This window comes from Polypterus senegalus, chromosome 18 (assembly GCF_016835505.1).
Source record: "Polypterus senegalus isolate Bchr_013 chromosome 18, ASM1683550v1, whole genome shotgun sequence".
NCBI lineage: Eukaryota > Metazoa > Chordata > Cladistia > Polypteriformes > Polypteridae > Polypterus > Polypterus senegalus.
In genome coordinates this window covers 32,648,615-32,670,068 of record NC_053171.1, presented here as the reverse complement: position 1 = coordinate 32,670,068, position 21,454 = coordinate 32,648,615, and the positions used below count along the sequence as shown (strand labels likewise).

The 21,454-nt window shown below is 36.2% G+C and overlaps 1 protein-coding gene across 2 annotated transcripts in view; it reads right to left on the bottom strand.

Moving 5' to 3' along the window:
• Nucleotides 1-653: 653 nt before the first annotated feature.
• The window catches only part of l2hgdh (L-2-hydroxyglutarate dehydrogenase), a 27,881-nt gene continuing 7,080 nt past the window's right edge, over nucleotides 654-21,454 (bottom strand). Inside the window, exons 2-10 of one of the 2 annotated variants that reach the window (XM_039742287.1) lie at nucleotides 19,148-19,266; nucleotides 17,737-17,888; nucleotides 14,320-14,451; nucleotides 13,994-14,156; nucleotides 8,117-8,151; nucleotides 7,869-8,036; nucleotides 4,138-4,295; nucleotides 3,539-3,670; nucleotides 654-2,582 (exon numbers count right to left, since the gene is read on the bottom strand). In XM_039742287.1, coding sequence (XP_039598221.1) covers nucleotides 2,387-2,582; nucleotides 3,539-3,670; nucleotides 4,138-4,295; nucleotides 7,869-8,036; nucleotides 8,117-8,151; nucleotides 13,994-14,156; nucleotides 14,320-14,451; nucleotides 17,737-17,888; nucleotides 19,148-19,266 — 1,255 coding nt within the window. In that variant the 3' untranslated portion in view covers nucleotides 654-2,386. The remainder of the gene's footprint in view (nucleotides 2,583-3,538; nucleotides 3,671-4,137; nucleotides 4,296-7,868; nucleotides 8,037-8,116; nucleotides 8,152-13,993; nucleotides 14,157-14,319; nucleotides 14,452-17,736; nucleotides 17,889-19,147; nucleotides 19,267-21,454) is intronic. The other variant, XM_039742288.1, reaches the window with a different exon arrangement.

The following is a 21,454-nucleotide window of genomic DNA, read 5'->3' as shown; positions in this document are numbered from 1 at the left end:
ATACAGACCTGTATAAATTCACCATTTAACCTAACAGCAGGTCTTTGGTATGACAATGGAAAACTAAAGCATCACAAGATAATTAGCCAGATGTCAAATCCAAAACTCTGTAGCTGGGGGATTAAGTGGTAAAATATGGTCCATCATGTGACCCATACATAATGAACAAACTGCATTTCAAACGAATGTGTGTGCTAACAAGTTATTCAATACTGTATTATGAAAAGGTAGCACATATGGAATAATAGAATGTTGTTATTGCTTAGTTGGGGGCTGCCATTGACATGCTATGAGAGTGGGTGGGTGGGCACAGGCAGGTCTGGAATGAGCTGGTGCTTTGCTCCTCCTGCCTTGCAGGTCATACTGCAGCCTCTTCTGTGAGAAATGTTAAAGGTCTGCATATTAATTTAAAATTTCTCTGGAAACACAGAATTAAAGACAACCTGTTCAGTTGTTTAAATTAGCCAGGCATATATATGGTGTGTACAAACATGTCTCATGATGGCCACTTCTGTCTTGAACCCAATGCTGCTAGAGAAGCTATAGCACCTCAAAACAATTACTGTATTAGTGCCTCATCAAGTACATTACAATGTAGCCATTTATGTTGCATTTTGTCCTTTACAAGATAAGAAACTCCAGATGCATGCAAGAACAGTAGAATAGAGATACTTTATTAATAAAAAAAATTACTTGACCAACAGTACCTTAAACATTATATGTAAAGACTCCTCAGGAACTCAGCCCTTTAAAGCATTTAAACCTTTAAAGTTTTTTTTTTAGCCAATAACGCATTTTAAATAAATATGCCAAAAATAGAATTCATCAGAATTTCCTAAGTTAGGAAGCACAATTTCATTATATGTATTTTTTTTTTTAAATCACGATGGACTTCTTTTTGTTTAGACAGCAGACAACAAAAGAATTTTGTTTTTACTACGTTGGACTTCTTGCTCTTAAGATTAAAAACTGAAAAAAATATTTTGAAAACCCTGAGTTTAACAATAATATTTACTAACAACACTGCTACTTCAGTTCTGTTAAAAAGGCTTATCTGTATTGATGGCCTTGTGTGAATAGCCACTCTCCTCAGCCAAATCCTAAAATAAGTTCAATAATTTCACAGTTAAAGGCACTTTCTTCTTATAACTTGTTCAATGACAGCCAAAAAATGAATGACTAAAATTATACATAACTTTATGTACAATCTAAAGCAACATTGTGCTTTTGGAGGACTCAAAAAAAAAAGGAAGACTTTAGCAGCCTGTTTGGAAATAAAAGCATTCTTAGAAGATTTTTGCCAATTCTGAGAACATCTGAAAAAACAGGCACATTAATTCTACAGATGTGCTAATTATCCTCACTGGTATGATGATCACAGTATAATGAACAATGGTGGTTTAATTTTAAGCAAAACCTTAGGACTGAGAAATTTTCCAAAAAGTCTATTTTCCATACTTAATTTCTTCACATCCAAATTATATGGAAATAAATTATGCAGCCATACTATTCTTAAGAAATGAGAGAAAATCAATTCTCAATTTTCAAACTGTAGCAAGGGGTAAACTTCTGGAGACAAAGACAACAAACACAGTGCAATATGAGCTATGAGTCTATTTTAAGACATTAGCAACACTGTATTAATTCCCAGCTACTTCTCTAACCAGTAAAAGTTTGAATTGCAAGCTTTGGGATTCAAAGCATTCACCCAACACATAAGTTTTAGATCTAACCTAGCAGCTAATGACATATCCGCTATAGTTAACATACCTGTTGAAACCAGGGTCCAATACTTTATCAACCATTTAACGGCTTTAGAATCACGCAATGCTGCTCATGCTCATCTCAGAAGGGGGAGATCAGTAGTAGGTCAATGTGTCTCCTAAATGTCTCAGTAAACAAAGTTATACGTCAAAACATTCCATCTCAACATAGTTGTAAAAAAATATCATGCATCTCTTCATGGTGAAAAAATACAATGATGCCATCTTTAATGTATGCCAAGGCTAATGATATCATGAATTTGGCTACTGCCTTGCAGTACTTATTTCATACGAGAAAAAAAGGCTGAGAAGGAAGCATTTCATTTATGTTGCATAGTTAAAAAAGGAAGTACATTAACAAATTCTGTTCCACTGCTAAATAGGAAGGCCGTTATAAAAATACATTTATTTATCTATCTGTGGAAGCATGTAAATAATAATAAAAAAAAACTAGGTTAGTTTATCTGCTGCTTATTTTGATTATTCCATGCATGCCACTGTCCTTTCAGTGTTAATAAGTAGATATTCAACAACAGAATTTCTGTAAACATTGGTTCCAGTACATTCTTAATTCTTCAGGTCCTTACTCGGCAATGACTGGTTATTCAGCTGACCCAATCATTTCAGAGCTCAAACCTCTTTTGAACTTCCTCTGCAATCATTTCTCCAATAGCCAAGGATGAAGTAGCTGCAGGGGAAGGTGCATTTCTCACATGAAGAACACGGCTTCCTAACTCTCCAGCTCCTCCATCAAACACAAAGTCGTCCACGAGGTTTCCATTACGATCTAAAGCCTGTGCTCGAACTCCTGAAGGACCCCTGAAATGTGAAAGAAGATGGATAATGAGAGAAATACAATTGACTTAGAGAGAGGTTGAGCATTGCTGTATGCTTCAGGAAAGTACATTACATTTTTACTACTTGTTCTGGTGCAAACAAGCTTTTTCACAGAAAGAAACCCAAGCACGCTAATTCTTAGTAACAAAGTAATACAATCTATTAATAACACACAAATTAGAGGATTACAGCACAAAAGAAAAACATAATACAGACAACTATGTAACATTCATTATGTTGACAAGTGTCATAAAAGTTGCAGAAATGGTTTTAGTTTTCATTTTTTATTACAGGATAATCTCCATGCACACATAGTTGCTTGTTATGTTTCCACTTTGTTTTATTCTAGTTTATTTTTCATTTATTTCCATTTTAATCACTTTTTGTTAATGAAGAAAACACTGACTTTCACACACACACACACACAAGTATCCACCATCCCACTTACACTAATTTGGAATTGCTGATTCAGCTAACATGCAAGTTTTTGGTGAGGTAAAAGAAAACTCCACATTCACTCAGGGGGAGCATGAAAACTTTATACAAGACAACTAGAAACGAGATTCAAGTTCAGGATGCTAGATCTGTGCAAGTGCAACGTTACCATGCCTTTCCAAATAGTGGCCACTCAACTATACAGAATTTAGTTTTCTAGTAAATTGCATTTACATTTCTAATACTTACAGCAGGCACAATATTTTTAAAATTTATTAAAAAAAAATGCTCAACTTTAGAACACAAATTTCCAAGGCAAATTAATGTACATCATTATCTGTGAGAAAATGACTGGATTGAAAAAAAAAAACACTAAAAACTTGTCCATTAAAAAATGTACAAAAGCAGACAAACACCTTCTTTATAATACACAGATAAATTGTTATAATGAATTAGCTTGAATACTTCTCTCTTCACCCACTCCTCACAGGCAGGTGCCCTACCTGAGGACATCACTGGAAGAGAGTTCTGGTATGTATTTCTGCAGCAGTTTTACTTGTGCACTGATGATGAGGCTTCTGTACATTTCACCGATCCCGTAAGTGATATTGCGATACACTAATTTCTGTAGACCTCTAAACAGAAAATATGATATACGGAATTAAACCAGCAAGGACTTCATTGTGCTCCTTAATGTTTTTACATCAACTGATACATATACATGTATTAATATAATCCGTTTTTGTAGGATGCAGGAAAAGGTATTTCCGCTATAACAGGTGATTACATAAAAAAAAAAAAAAAAGAGCTGGAAGAACATATTAAGATTATGAACATCTCCCAACATCTATAATACTGATACTGTTTTATAGTGAAGGTCTAAAAATATGATCCTGTAGTCAGAACAATTTTTTCTTTTGTCTTTATTGGACTATAGATCCAACAGAGCTGTGCTTATTGTAGTTAGTGCTTTAGTAGACTCATAAATCCTGTAAAACATCTCCAAAATATTAGCTATATTATTTGCAAACAGTCATATTTTATTCTACTCTACTTGTACTATAGAAGATTTAGAAGGTTTTTCCACTGTAATACAGTTTACCTGAAGCTGAGGGCATCTGCAAAATCACGCAAGTTGAAATCATACAACTGGTAGCCCTCTCTTTTGAAAGCCAGGACCGCATTGGGTCCCAGCCAGATGCTTCCATCCATTCGTGGGGTGAAGTGAACTCCAAGGAAGGGAAATTTGGGGTCTGGAACCTGTAGGAAATTTTTGAATAGCATGGAAACAAACATCATAAAATATAACTAAGTCTGTCAGATGTGTCTGGTGATTTTGATTTATATACAGAGTATTTATTTATATCCTGACCAAAACAGATTTTCTCAATTTCAGCAAAAATGAGTCAAAAATTAAAAATGTTTTTACAGACAAAAAATAAATAGCCAAAAACAAGAAATGTACATAATGTACATTTGAATTTCAAATTTGAAGGAGACTAAAAACAGCAGAGCCAGCTTTAGCATGGCAGACGTGGGGGGTATTCCATGAAGTGTGCTTATAGAGCAAGTCTCACTTAAATCACAATTCCAGGTTTGTCTGAGTTGGATCTGGTTCCACTAAAGAGGATTAGGGAAAATTGTGCTTGGTAACTGAGACAACTAAGTGCCATGTCTTAGCCTGGTCCATACCAAGCTAAAGATGAAGCATAACATAATGTTATGGATTTAGAATTCATGATACTCCTGTAGATGAGAAACAAAACCTCAGACAAAAGAATCAGATTTTATGTTCCATATCTAATGTTGCAAGTCTGTTACAAAATGGTAAAACATTATAACCTAAACTATGGACTGAAAATTAACATTTTACAATACTAGGGGGCTTTGCTTGCCAAAAGCAAACTGATATTTTTACATTTTTTTATGTGAGTAATGCTATTAATGTGAAATTATGCAATAAACAAATTCATTATCATCTCTGTTAATGTTCTGTATTATGACAATGAAATAAAACTCTTTTTTTCAAAGCAGTCCCACAATACATCATTCATTTAATCAGTTTCAAGCTTAAAGTCCCAGATACTCGGTCTGTAAGTACAGCAAGTTATTTTGTGCTTTTTGAGCTCTGACCGATATTATCGACTAACAGTTCTTAGGGCTGCTTAAATCTTGCGAAAGTGCATAGTTGTGTACTGCCAAAGCCCATTTTGAGTTAGCTGGAAACAGTCTGGTTCATAGAACCAACAAAGACTTGATTGGAAAAATGAGGCTTATTCAAGTGAGGTGCACTCAGCTAAGTCTTTGTGGAATACCCTTCAATCAAGAAACAAACAATAATTACAATGACAAAATTAAAAAAAGGGGTGATGTCTAGGAAGAACTCTGAATTTGTAATTATTTGACTTGCAACGTCTAATACAATGAAAATATTAATTTCTTATTGAGATCTTTATTGAATCATGCTCATTTGTCAGTATAAAATACAGCCAGGCCATTGCTCCAATCTTACAAATGAACTACAATATTAAGTACAACCCCAATTCCAATGAAGTTGGGACGTTGTGTAAGACGTAAATAAAAACAGAATACAGTACAATGATTTGCAATCCTTTTCAACCTATACTCAATTGAATACACTACAAAGACAAGATATCAAATGTTCAAACTGATAAACTTTATTGTTGTTTTGCAAATCTTCACTCATTTTGAATTTGATGCCTGCAACACGTTCCAAAAAAGCTGGGACAGGGGAAGCAAAACACTGGGAAAGTTGAGGAATGTTCAAAAAACACCTTTTTTGAACATTCCACAGGTGAACAGGTTAATTGGAAACAGGTGCTTATCATGATTGGGTATAAAAGGAGCATCCCCAAAAGGCTCAGTCGTTCACAAGCAAGGATGGGGCAAGGTTCACGACTTTGTGAACAACTGCGTGGGCAAATAGTCCAGCAGTTTAAGAACAACGTTTCTCAATGTACAATTGCAAGGAATCTAGGGATTTCATCATCTACTGTCCATAATATCATCAAAAGATTCAGAGAATCTGGAGAAATCTCTGCACATAAGTGGCAAGGCCAAATACCAACACTGGATGCCTGTGACCTTCGATCCCTCAGGTGGCACTGCATTAAAAACCGACATCATTCTGTAAAGGATATTACCACATGGGCTCAGGAGTACTTCAGAAAACCATTGTTAGTTAACACAGTTTGTCGCTACATCTACAAGTGCAAGTTAAAACTCTACCATGCAGAGTGAAAGCCATTTATCAACTACACCCAGAAACGCCGCCGGCTTCTCTGGGCCCGAGCTTATCTGAGATGGACTGATGCAAAGTGGAAAAGTGTGCTGTGGTCTGACGAGTCCACATTTCAAATTGTTTTTGGAAATCATGGACGTCGTGTCCTCTGAGCCAAAGAGGAAAAGGACCATCCGGATTGTTATCAGCGCAAAGTTCAAAAGCCAGCATCTGTGATGGTATAGGGGTGTGTTAGTGCCCATGGCATGGGTAACTTGCACATCTGTGAAGGCACCATTAATACTGAAAGGTACATACAGGTTTTGGAGCAACATATGCTGCCATCCAAGCGACGTCTTTTTCAGGGACATCCCTGCTTATTTCAGCAGGACAATGCGAAGCCACATTCTACATGTGTTACAACAGCGTGGCTTTGTAGTAAAAGAGTGCGGGTACTAGACCCGTCTCCCATTGAAAATGTGTGGCACATTATGAAGAGCAACAGAGACCACGGACTGTTGAGCAACTGAAGTTGTACATCAAGCAAGAATGGGAAAGAATTCCACCTACACAGCTTCAAAAATTAGTATCCCGAGTTCCCAAACGCTTATTGAGTGTTGTTAAAAGGAAAGGTTATATTAACACAGTGGTAAACATGCCCCTGTCCCAGCTTTTTTGGAACGTGTTGCAGGCATCAAATTCAAAATGAGTGAAGATTTGCAAAACAACAATAAAGTTTATCAGTTTGAACATTTGATATCTTGTCTTTGTAGTGTATTCAATTGAATATAGGTTGAAAAGAATTTGCAAATCATTGTATTCCGTTTTTATTTAAATTTTACACAACGTCCCAACTTCATTGGAATTGGGGTTGTAAGTAAATAAATAAATAAATACAATTAAAATACAAGTAACGAAAGAAAAAAAAAGTCTTAAAACTGACCTCACTGTTTCAGACTTATACAACTCTTAAAAGACAGAATCATTTGTCACTTGCCAGATAGCAGCAAATTAGGGCTACCTGCATGCTGCGTACCACAGCCTTTTCCAACAGCAACAACCACAGGGCAAGAAACACATGCTAAGTGAACTGGTGACTCTAAACTGGTGTTGGCATAGGAATGTGAATGAGTGTGAGTGTGTGCAGAAGCGAATTCTATAATAGATATGTGCCTCATGTGCCTAGAGTAGACTGCAGTTTCTACAACCCTCAACTGCACTAAGCAAGTTTACAAAATGGAGGGAAAAAAAGGTTCTTTAACATAACATGACATTCTCAAATCAACTTAATCTATTTTGGGTCACGTATGGTTACACAATTTTACAACACTTCCATAGTAATTACTCAATTTTTTTCTTAACTAGTTTATTTAGTAAGCATTAGGATTCATGGTATATGCAGAAGGAATACCCAATCGAGTGAGAATAATGGAAAAAAAAGATGCAATACATATACTATGAAACTGCATTTTTATACTGTAGGTGCACAAGCAAATTATGGTGTATTAAGGGAAATTCAAAATATGACTCAATTTTTAGCACAACTCCTGATAACATACTGTATGTACAGTACATGCTTCACTGCGACCTACCGGATAGATGTTGCCTTTAACCAGATAGTGCTTTTCAGGTTTCAAAACGAGGTAGTCTCCACGGAATGGGACAATGCGAGGTTCTGGGCTGCAGCCAGAGATTTGGGATAGGCGATCAGAGTAAAGTCCACCACAAGTCAACACGTAGCGACATCGTACCTCTGCCCCCTAAGGAACAAATAAAAATAATAATTTCAGTAAACAGAATAGTACACTTCAAATCAGAAACTACAGTGGATATAAATTACCTGTGAGCTTTTGATTATTATTGGGTACTTCATTCCTGAAATGAAGATATTAAAAATATGTTTAGTTTACATTTGCAAAATACTGTTTTGTTTAGACTGCATTTCATAAGACTTTGCAAGTCTAACCTGATGTACACTACAACTAACACATAAAATGAAATGCACAGTAAAAAAATTGAATGATACATGGGTCACTATGAATTATAAATGGTTAAAATGTTATTGTCATATTGCTTGGTTTAGCAGCCCATCAAACTAGAACTTAAAAAAGCTCCAGATAATTACTAAGCATGCAGGTAAAGGTATTGGGGCTAATGCAGAGGATTTAGTAAGGGTGTGTCAGAGAACATTGCTTAAGTAACTAAAGTTGAAATAATCTCAACTAAAGGCAGACATCCATTACATGTAACAACTTAACTTCAGTAAATCAGGAAGGATAGGAGCTTTGAAAACTCACTCAAATCCCTCCAGAAAATATTTTCTTCCTATTGCCATATGGATTTTTTTAATAAGGAATATTGGAGAAAATGATAGTTTGATATGTAACCTGTAACCATTTTTGAGTAAATATACACTATCAATACTGCCTTAGCTTAACCTGTCTTGTCTTTATTTGCTTGTTGCATCTCTTTCTGTCTACCACTAGATGCAACTGAGTAGGCAAAATTCATGTTTTCTTGAGTAAACATGACTATAAATAAAGAAACCTTGAACCTTGGAATTTTGATCAATACTGATAATATGTCTACACCTATCCTTTCTGAACAGAATAAAGAACAAGTTAATCTTATATGTTGAAGATTGTACATTCTGCATGAATATGTAGTATAGCATGAACTGCTTTCTTTTTATAATATAGTAATACTGTAAATTATTAAACATTAAAATGTCTTGTCTAAAGCTTGCAAGTTTACAATAAAAGTATATACTGGAACAAGATGTTTAAATAATATAATTTGCAATATGGCAAGTTGGCAACATTTGAAAACTTTTACCAGGTTTGAATACTTTTGAATGCACTTTAAAAATACCAAAAATTATTAAGTCCCTTCCTATTGACAATGCTAATGGTTACTATCAGAGTTCACCCAAACCATTCATTTCTGACGTGGTTATTTTAGGATTTAACTCAATTCTTACACCGCCATTGATTATCTTTATTTCAGTTCCCCACTATTCTAACATTCCAAAAATTCAGAATACTGCAATCTTAAGAAGAATATCAAGTTTGCTTTTAATCAGACAGACAAAACGCAAGAAAAGGAATATCTGAAATGCAATGAAAAAAAATGTATTTAATACAGTGGATTCAGAAAATATAAAGACTCCTTCACATTCTGCACATTTTATTGTGTTGAACATTTTAAATAAATAACCGATATATATGCCATTTTTTCCCCATCACTCTATACTCAATAACTCATAATGATAAAGTAAAAATATGTTTTCGGAAAGTTTTGCAAACTTAGTCAAAAATAAGAATAATAAAAAAAAAGATGGGTTGAAATATAAGTAAACCACAGCATTAACATTTACAGTGCACCATGCAATCCATATGTCTCTGTTATATGTCAATTTTTATAGGATTTTTAAAAGCAATGTTAATATTTGTAATGTGCTATCTTTTGGAATGACAGAGACATAGCAAATGGACAGATGCACAGAAAGAAAACACATACCCTTTTATAAAGGTGGATCAAAAACTGCTCACACACATGGCAATACCCCAGTACAGTATCCAGAAGATCTTTGTATATGTTGACAATTTAAGATGAGCTGGAAGCTATTTTGCCCTAATTGTACATTCAAACTTAACTACCATATTACAAATACAAAACACTTAAGAACCTGTATCAACCAATTAGCCAACATCTTTAGTGACACGTTTGATAGTTTACTGAGAAAACCTGTTGTTCCAGTCTGCTTCAAAAGGTACAATAACCACCCCTCTGCCTAAGAAAACAAAAGTTGACTGTATGCATAACTTACTCAAATCATGGTTAAATGCTTTGAGAGACTGGTGGTGGAACACTTTAAATAGAATATTCCAGACAGTCATAATCACCATCCAGTTTGCAGATCGCCAAAACTGCTCCACAGAGGATTCCATAAGTCTTGTACTTCATACCATCCTGGGACATTTGGACAATAGAAACTGCTACATCACTCTCCTCAATTTAGGATATAGTGGCACCCCCAGCAATTGAATTTTGGACTTCCTAACCAACAGACCTAAACTTGTGCAGACTGACGCCAAGTTGACCTTCTACACAGACACTTCAAAAAGTAATGTGTTAAACTACCTTCTGTATCCCTTGTTCACCTCTGACTGTGTGGCCAGGCAAGGCTTTAGCATGAAATGGTTAGATGACACCACCATCATAGGCATGATTTCAAACAGTGATGAGATAACTGAGAGAGAGAAGGTCTATCTGCTGACTCAGTGGCACCAGCGACTCTGTGGCCAGACCCATACCACAACTAAAAGCCCAAGGCCAAAGAGGAGGCTGGAGAACCAACAAGCCGATGCTTCTAAGGACCCAATCCACTATCTGCAACCAGATATGGCCCACATAATAACAGCAAACAAGGCCAATGGAGAAGCCCCCAGAGCTTAAAGGCAAGAACCTAACTTGAAGTCAAAGCCTACAAGGCCAGGGGAGCCTGGGGGACAAGGATCAAGCATCACATTCCCACAGCCTAACCCAACATCGAAAACCCACAAGGCCACAGGAGAGACTGGAGAATCAGAGTAAACAAGCCGTTAACTTTAAAGACACTATCCACTATCTGCACCCAGATATGGCCCATACAAGAGTAATAAAAAATTGTTGGGATAAGGGGCAATGGCTCGACGTTTGGGTGGACAGTGCTTTCTCCCTTCCCAGAAAATCTCCTGTGTATTCTGGAGCAACTTTGGTATCAAAGTTTACCTCACAAAAAACTAAACCAAGAAGCTAGTCATCGACTTCAAAAAGCAGGCCACACTTCTATCTACATTAAATAGGAGGCTGTTAAAAGAGTGAACAATTTTTTTTTTATTGGAGTGACTATCACTGACAAGCTGAAGAGGGCACAACACATTTTGACATTTGTCAAAAAGTCTCACCAGTGTCTCTACTTTCTCAGACGTGCACGAACAGTTTGGATTTCTTCATCTGTTCTAACAAACAGTTGCACAGTAGAGTCCCGCTGGCTGCATCACATCGTAGTATGGCACCTGCTAGGCTCAGCTCATAAATCACTGCAGAGGGTGGTGAAGGAGGCAGAGATTATTACCAGCTTTAGGCTGCTCTCTCCTCAGCACATATACAACACTTGCTGCCTCAGAAAGGCAAACAGTAGGATTAAAGACTTCAGCCATCCTGCACAGCTACTTTGCTCAATCCTTTCTTCTGGCAAAGAGCACAAGACCATTGACACTTACAACAGTAGATTCAGGGACAGTTTGTACCCACAAGTCTTGAAGTTGCTGCACAGTTAATCATAAGAATTAAAATACTGTAAAATAACTGTATGTACACTGTGTGCACAATTATTAGGCAAGTGAGTATTTTGACCATATCATCATTTTTAATGCGTATATTCCAACTCCAAGCTGTATTAACTTGAATGCTTATTGGATTTAAGCACGTCAGGTGATGTGTATTTGTGTAATGAGGGAGGGTGTGGCCTAAGGAGATCAACACCCTATATCAAGGTGTGCAGAATTATTAGGCAGCTAGTTTTCCTCAGGCAAAATGGGCCAAAAAAGAGATTTAACTGACTCTGAAAAGTCAAAAATTGTAAAAAGTCTTTCAGAGGGTTGCAGCACTTTTGGAATTGCTAAGATATTGGTGTGTGATCACAGAACCATCAAACATTTTGTTGCAAATAGTCAACAGGGTCGCAAGAAACGTGTTGAGAACAAAAGACGCAAATTAGCTGCCAAAGATTTGAGAAGAATCAAACGTGAAGCTACCAGGAACCCATTATCCTCCAGTACTTTCATATTCCAGAGCTGCAACCTACCTGGAGTGCCCAGAAGTACAAGGTGTTCAGTGCTCAAAGACATGGCCAAGGTAAGGAGGGCTGAAACCCAACCACCACTGAACAAGAAACATAAGTTGAAACGTCAAAACTGGGCCAAGAAATATCTGAAGATTTTATGGACCGATGAGATGAGAGTGACTCTTGATGGACCAGATGGATGGACCTGTGGATCAGTAATGGGCACAGAGCTCCACTCCAACGTGGAGGTGGGGTACTGGTATGAGCTGGTATTTTTAAAGATGAGCTAGTTGGACCTTTTTGCATTGAAGATGAACTCAAAATCAACTCCCAAACCTACTGCCAGTTTTTCGAAGACACTTTCTTCAAACAGTGATACACGAAAAAGACCATGATTTTTATGCAGGCCAATGCTCCATCACTTGCATCGAAGTTCTCCACTGCGTGGCCAGCCAGTAAAGGCCTTAAAGATGAAGGAATAATGACATGGCCCCCCTTCCTCCATGAATGGAAAGGCTTATGACTGTTATTGGAAAGAAGGGTGGCTATATTGGTCATTGATTGATTGATCTATTTTTTTTGAAATGTCAGAGATGTTATTTATAAATTTTTAGGTGTTTGTTTATTATTCTCACTATAACAGATGAAAATAAACAAGTGAGATGGGAAAATTTTCATTTTTCCTTTAGTTGCATAATAAATCTGCACACTAATAGTTGCCTAATAATTGTGCGCACATATGTATTCCCCTGATGATGTTCACACTCACATTTCCATTATGAAACATTCAGGTTTCAGGTTTATTAACATTTTGGATTGACTGATAGCACTGTGTTTGTTCCATATTAAAATGAATCCTCAAAAATACAACTTGCCTAATAATTCTGCACTCCCTGTATAAATATACCTGCAAATATGTTGTATTTAAATATTTTGTACGTTAATTATATTTTTATTATATTTTTGTTAACTGTCTGAGAAAACATGTAAGTAGGAATTTATTATTATTGCAACACGTTTCTGATGCTTTTATCCAAATCTACATGAAGCACAGGCAGATGAAGCAATTTGCTCATGGTCACAGGGTCAGCACCGCGATTTGAACCACAGTTTTAGGGTTTAAAGTCCAAAGCCTTAGCCACTACACCACACATGACAATAAACTTGACAAATGGTAGGAAAATCTGCATCATAGCCAGAAGGTCTATAAACACATCTCTATATTGATTTAGTTTTAAAATAACTACTCCTTTAAAAAGAGATCTACCGATAATTCCTCTACTATTTCAACCAGATACAATTTACTAATCAACCCTAGTATTTTAAATGTAGATGTTTTAGTTTCCACTACATAATATGCCTAACCATAAGTAAGAATATAAACCATTGTATGTAAATATATACAAAGATAAATGTGCACGAATAAAATAGAACTGAAATGCACACTTTACATGCATACATTCCTCTGACAACCAAGGACTAGGCATTCGAAATTTCATTTAAATGATGCAATTTTCCCCAAACACAGTCTGAAAGTGATTAATGTTAAGTATATTCAGGAAATCATTGTTGTGTTCAGAATGAAGAACTAGCAGGTGATGTATGTTGATGATTTATTACGGTCTGATGTTATTTAATTGCAGTTTAAACATGTGCAAAACTTGGTACATTTTATTCCTTGCTATGTGGCATCCTTTCATGGCAACCTGAGCTTTTGCCTCTTTCTCTTTTTCTCATACTAAGATAAGCCTCTCATTCTCCTTATTTGCTACTGAAATCTGAATGAAATCAAAAACTAATAATAATTCATACTTTTGCAAGACTAAATGTTTAAAGCGGTTACTGAATTAGCAACTTTAATTTCAACTTTTAATAAACACATAGTACCTTCTTCACTTCCTTCACAGCTCTCTGCAGAGATCTTGATGTTTATGGCTTCAAATTCAGAGACTACTTTACCACCCATTTCTTGGAAATCTTTGGCATAGGTAAGAGCAGCAAGACGCCAGTCCACAATACCAGTATAAGGAGAGTCAAGAGCCATCAAACCCTTAAGGAAAGAGACATGCATCTTTCATTAACAATTTACTTTTAACTTGTCAGGCATTACAGTAAAACAAAAATACAAAACTGGACGCCAGGAGTTTATGTGTTTCTTCCAATCTGTCAGTTTAGTGAAGTACACTTTTAGCAAACTGTGCCTAGACACTTACCCTGCAGTAGGGCTCTCTTTCTCTGATCTCCTTGGAATCAATCAATCGGAGATCACGAACATTATTTTTAATACCTTTTTCATATAAAGCCTTAAGCCGTGGGATCTCTTCTTGCTCCACAGCAACAATGAGCTACAAAGAAAAACAAAAATGAACAACTCACTTGATCATCAATAATCCATTTAAACACAGAGAAAGTCAGGAACTAAATAGATTTCATAAACTGAACATTGAAGCAAGAAGGACAAAAAAGAACGAATAAACAACATTCTTTTGATCTTCTAGATCCATTGCTTTTTAGTTCCTAAATATCCTTTAAAATAATGTTCTCCTTCAGTAAAACATCTAGGCAGGCTATAGTAAATTTTTGCTTTAACTATAGCATGTGCTTCTTTTTTTCCATTTTAAGTATACTTAACAGAACGTTTCACTGAATGCAAAATGTATTAATACTTTTCTTGCTTTGATTAATGGCTACAGGTGCCGGTCATAAAATTAGAATATCTTGACAAAGCTGATTTATTTCAGTAATTCCATTCAAAAAGTGAAACTTGTATATTAGATTAATTCATTACACACAGACTGATGTATTTCAAATGTTTATTTCTTTTAATTTTGATGATTATAACTGACAACTAATGAAAGTCCCAAATTCAGTATCTCAGAAAATTAGAATATTGTTAAAAGGTTCAATATTGAAGACACCTGGTGCCACACTCTAATCAGCTAATTAACTCAAAACACCTGCAAAAGCCTTTAAATGGTCTCTCAGTCTAGTTCTGTAGGCTGCACAATCATGGGGAAGACTGCTGACTTGACAGTTGTCCAAAAGACGACCATTGACACCTTGCACAAGGAGGGCAAGACACAAAAGGTCATTGCTAAAGAGGCTGGCTGTTCACAGAGCTCTGTGTCCAAGCACATTAATAAAGAGGTGAAGGGAAGGACAAAATGTGGTAGAAAAAAAGTGTACAAGCAATAGGGATAACCGCACCCTGGAGAGGATTGTGAAACAAAACCCATTCAAAACTGTGGGGGAGATTCACAAAGAGTGGACTGCAGCTGGAGTCAGTGCTTCAAGAACCACCACGCACAGACGTATGCAAGACATGGGTTTCAGCTGTCGCATTCCTTGTGTCAAGCCACTCTTGAACAAGAGACAGCGTCAGAAGCGTCTCGCCTGGGCTAAAGACAAAACTGCTGCTGAGTGGTCCAAAGTTATGTTCTCTGATGAAAGTAAATTTTGCATTTCCTTTGGAAATCAAGGTCCCAGAGTCTGGAGGAAGAGAGGAGAGGCACAGAATCCACGTTGCTTGAGGTCCAGTGTAAAGTTTCCACAATCAGTGATGGTTTGGGGTGCCATGTCATCTGCTGGTGTTGGTCCATTGTGTTTTTTGAGGTCCAAGGTCAATGCAGCCGTCTACCAGGAAGTTTTAGAGCACTTCATGCTTCCTGCTGCTGACGAACTTTATGGAGATGCAGATTTCATTTTCCAACAGGACCTGGCACCTGCACACAGTGCCAAAACTACCAGTACCTGGTTTAAGGACCATGGTATCCCTGTTCTTGATTGGCCAGCAAACTCGCCTGACCTTATGGGGTATTGTGAAGAGGAAGATGCAATATGCCAGACCCAACAATTCAGAAGAGCTGAAGGCCACTATCAAAGCAACATGGGCTCTCATAACACCAGAGCAGTGCCACAGACTGATCGACTCCATGCCACGCCGCATTGCTGCAGTAATCCAGGCCAAAGGAGCCCCAACTAAATATTGAGTGCTGTACATGCTCCTACTTTTCATGTTCATACCTTTCAGTTGGCCAACATTTCTAAAAATCCTTTTTTTGCATTGGTCTTAATTGATATTCTAATTTTCCGAGATAATGAATTTGGGACTTTCATTAGTTGTCAGTTATAATCATCAAAATTAAAAGAAATAAACATTTGAAATACATCAGTCTGTGTGTAATGAATGAATCTAATATACAAGTTTCACTTTTTGAATGGAATTACTGAAATAAATCAACTTTGTCATGATATTCTAATTTTATGACCGGCACCTGTATGTACAAATGCATAAATATCTACTTATTGTGAAATCCAAGGCTTTCAGGAAGGTATACTGATATTTGCTCTCTCAGTAACAATATTAAAAAAGCACTACATGAACAGTGTATGTAACATAGTATAAGAAAAGGAATGTAACAAGAAAGCTCTGATCAATAAATACATGCATACACTTTAAATAATGAATAAGAAATTTGGAATTATTGAAAAAGGAATGTTTGAAATTCATAAAACAATGCAGGCCAACTGAAAAAATGGAGGATATATCAAAACTAAATCTTCTTACACATGGAACAAAGCTTTAAACTTTTTCAGATAATGTTCAAAAATCTTAAATTGTATGCTATTTATTACTTAGTGCAAGTGTCTTTTAAAAAATAATACCCTCATTCCCTTAAAAGGAGCAGATACAAAAACACCCATTGAGTGGGAGATTTAATTGCGACATGCACTATAGTGATTTTTACTACAGTGCCACTTTATCATGCTTAGGTGCAACCACATTAATATCTTCCTGCATGCTTTTACAAAGATGCAACACGATTCCCTGGTAGTCTAGAAGGTGGAGAATCAGCCTGAATTATTCGAAACAATGTAAATATTTCATTATTCACGTTGATCTGGATCCAGTTTTACCTCTGTCAAATGAAATTTACTCAATACCACATACCTGCATAATGCTATTGTAAAACAGTAACTAAACCAACAATTCAACCCTAAAGGAAGACATTTTTGCAAGGTACCATACCATAATTTGGCATTAAACATGGGAGTATCAGAAAATCACCTACAGTGTGGAACTGAGTCCATACCTGGATATGACCAAACCTAGACTACTTTTACAAGCTAACTTCCCATAATTAAAAGCTGTGATACTGGAAGTAGTCTTACACTTCTGTCACACTGACGGAGTTCAAAGTTTATAGTAAATATCAAAACATTGCAAAACATGAACTTTTGCCTCATTCATGTTCACACTTTAGATTTACTAGGTCAAAGTTGAGGATTTGTAGTTCTTGTTGAATGGTTCTTTTATTACAGAATATTACACACAAAGTATAAATAATGGAACAGATTCAAGTGAATCCAAACAATGGCCAGCCAGTCATAGCAATGAACAAACTAAATGGGCCAAAACGTGTACAGTATTTGCTTTTTTTATATTAAGACTCTCAGGCATTATCAGGGGCTTTTATTTAAGGTGAATATTACTATTCAAGAAAGAAATTAAAATGTAATTATGATAGAATACTATCAACTTTTGTGTAAACTACAATCACGTGAAATACTGTACTGCCATAAATATTCCACTCTATAGTCCCTTACTATAATGTATACAATACATTTACCTTGCCACAGCGCTTGTAGGGAATGCCCTTCTTGTCAAAATACTTATAAGAGAGATCAGCACCACGCACACAAAGTCTGGCCTTCAGTGACCCTGGTGTATAGTAAATCCCACTGTGGATCACACCACTGTTATGACCACTCTGGTGTAAAGCTGGTTTTGCCAAATGAAAAAATACAAAAAAAAAAAATTAAGCTCATATTCAAAATATTTCTATTTAATCCAAACAAGGTCAAGTGGACAAGGCTAGACCTAAGAAAATCTAAATGTATCTGAAAATGTAATGTGTAAAATATTATAAATATTAATCACTTGCGTAAAAAAACTTTCATATTATAATTTCTCTACTTAATTTAGATAATATATGCACAAAAAATGAACTCTTATTTATCACATAATCTTAACTGGAATTAGTGCAGCTATATGGAAAAACGTAGCTGCTAGTAGTGAAATCACATGTGTCAATACATTTTTTCTATGCAATTACAACTATGCAGTACTTAAGGCTAAAACCTTTTCTTTTTTGTAGATTTTCTTATGTCAAGACTACACATAGTTCTACCAAAACCTCACAACATGTCCAGGCCTAAGATTTAATGAATAAAATTACATAGTTTTGTACCTTATTTTATTTACTATTTTAAATAATACTTGAAAAAGTATAACTACACTTTTTTGTATGCAATTTATCACAACATATGAAAAACAGCTAAACTTTCTTATTTTACATTGGTTCATGTATAGATGTTGACCATAAATCATTGGATTAAAGTCTAACACAGTTAAGTTTTAAAATGGATGTTCTTTTCTTGTAATAAACATAGTCTTGCTGGTTTAAACTGAATACGCAGGAATTACACGACATTTTGAAATCTTCTTTATCCACTTCAGAGTTGCAGGGGGTCATAGCCAATCCCCACAATATCAGGTGCAAGACAAGAACCAACACTTGGTAGAGGGCTAATCCATAGCAATGCCAATTTTGAATTGCCAATTAATACTATACAGATGTCTGGGGATGTTGGAGGAAATTCCATGTAGACATGGGAAAAGTAAGAATATGCCAGACAATGAGAATTCAAACCCAGAATACTGGAACGGTGAGACAGCAGCTCTATTCACTGTGTCATCATGCCACCCATGTTTGAATAAACATGTAATTAAATGTTGCTGGCATTGTGAACATACTGACAATATACCATTTGCTTGTAAAGTACTAGAACATAACCGAGCTCATGGGATTGTATAATACCAGGAACTAATCCTTGGGCCAAGGTTCAGTTAGAGATGGTAGTAGGTGCTGAGGAGGAACAATGTGTGGGTTACAATGTTGTTCATGAAGAAAGGTGAAAAAACAAAGTCATAAAGCACAACACAACACATGCCTTCTCAGCAAGACCCAATATACGTACCCAGTTCATTTTCTTTCTCCAGGATAATGAAGCTCAGGTTGGAGTGCCGCAGGCTGAGTTCTCGGGCACTTGCAAGCCCCACGATGCCCCCACCAATAATTGCCACATCATAAGAGCTGCTGTGTTGACATTCAAATGCATAAGTAAATAATGCTTAGTAATTAAAATGTAACACAGTGTTTTACATTAAGAATGAATAAACAGAACAAATTACATTTTCTTGTTCAACTACATTTCAGGATAAATATTCTGAGGTCAGACAAACATTTCAGAAATTGTACAATACAGAAAATTATAAAATAGCTAAAAAGCAAAACAAAAAACACAATAGGTAAAATTTTGACTCTTTGCTGTTATATTTGTTTCATTGGATATTAAAATTCATGTTCAGTGGGCATATTCCTCAAATTCTACAGTTCCATTTGCAGAAAGATTTGATATAATGAAACATACAATAATGCAATCCCTAAATTACAGATGTACTCTTGGGATTTGTCTGATTAAATCAATCAATCATTTATTCAGTCATTGCCTGAACCTGCTTATTCAAATACAGACTTGCAGGGGGCTGTCAGAATTTACAATAATTTTCTGAACTACGTAAATTCATAGACACCCAGCTCAAGGTAGAAGATGCCACCATGCCACAGTCATCCTTCTTTTATTCCTTCGGGTTGCAAGTAGAACTGCTGCATCTGCACTTCCTCTGCTTCTCCTTTTCAAGGAGAAACTCACTAATCTGTATGACAATATGGATACCCTCTGTCTGAAATCCATCACGATATTATCATTAATATTCCTCCAGGCAAATTTCAGTGATTTTTGTCTTTGCTTGAAACAAAGACTCCTGTGGGGAAAATGGTAACTACACAACTTTTTTCAGTTGGAGATATCTGATAATTGTTTCAAATGTAGAGGCTACACTACTAACTACTACTACAGGTGCAGCCGTGTCTCCACTTCCTTTGGCAGCTGAAGAAGGCAAGCCTAACTCACCCTGGTTCTTACCCTATTCTACAAGGGCAACATTGAGACCATTCTACAGGGGCACTGGTTTAGGCGCTGTGATGTCTCTGATCATAAAGTCCTACAACAAACAGTACAGACAGCAGAAAAGATCATTAGGATGTCTCCACCCTCCATTGAAGACATATTTATAAAGTGATGCATCTGTAGTTCTTGCGGGTTCTGCAACAGTTTCTACTCTTTGGCTGTCCAGACTCTGAACTCTGTGATGCCCCCTGCCCTCAAATCTGCTCCTAGTTGCTTATTTATATGTAATACATTTTTTTACCCTTGTTACTTCTGTTGTTTTTATTATTAGTTGCTGTTTAAATTGCTAAATACTGTACTTCAAATTACTATTTTCTATTCACTTATATATTATTTATCCATTTATAGTGCAGTATAGTTCTTTACCTGTCTTGCGCTTGACTTGTGGTATGTATAATGCTGACCGTGTGCTCTGACCCCCAAAGATCAAATGAAAAGATAATTTCCCCTTGGGAATTAATACTGTGTACCAAATACCAGATATGTTGTACCACTGTCCTGGGGAACGTTATTTTGTGCAACTGCATGCTGCAGTACAGTTTATGGTGGTTTATGGATGGTTAAGACAATAAAGCCACTTGACCTTACTTGACAAAAATACTAAAGATCATCTTCAATTTGAGGTTTCTGAAGACATGCAATTTAACAATCGAGTATGTAATTGTGACATTTACTCAAAAAGTAAAAAAAAACATATACTTCACTTAGCATTATATTAAAACTATACCAAACACTGATATTATAAAAGGTTCTCATAACCTCACACCTCAGGAATCTTGCTGTGACTTCTGAATGTCATTTTTCACTTCATTCTGAATATTGTTGAACTTTATACTGATTATTATATTTTATTTTTACATACAGTATCCTGGTTTTCGCCTGGTTACCAACGACACAGCATAAATTCAGCATTTGTAGATCATATGCTATACTCAGACCTCATGTTGTAGGTGTGGAGGACACACGTTCTACCCAAGAATGCATGAATCTCCCTCACTTTAAAAATGAGCAGATTATGCTTAAATGAGACAACTGCAGACTGGCACCAGTACAAGGGTGTGCATAAGTGAACATTGCAATAGCCTTGGTCCCAGCCCATGGTTGTTTCAGGTCATGAACCAAGTTCTACAAGGATAGACCAGGGCCCCCACGACCCTAAATATAATTAAGCAGGTTTAAAAAGATTGTGTTGTGGTTACCAATCATCAAAATTCAACCGGGCAAACATTGTATGGCCAATTGCCCTATGCCAGT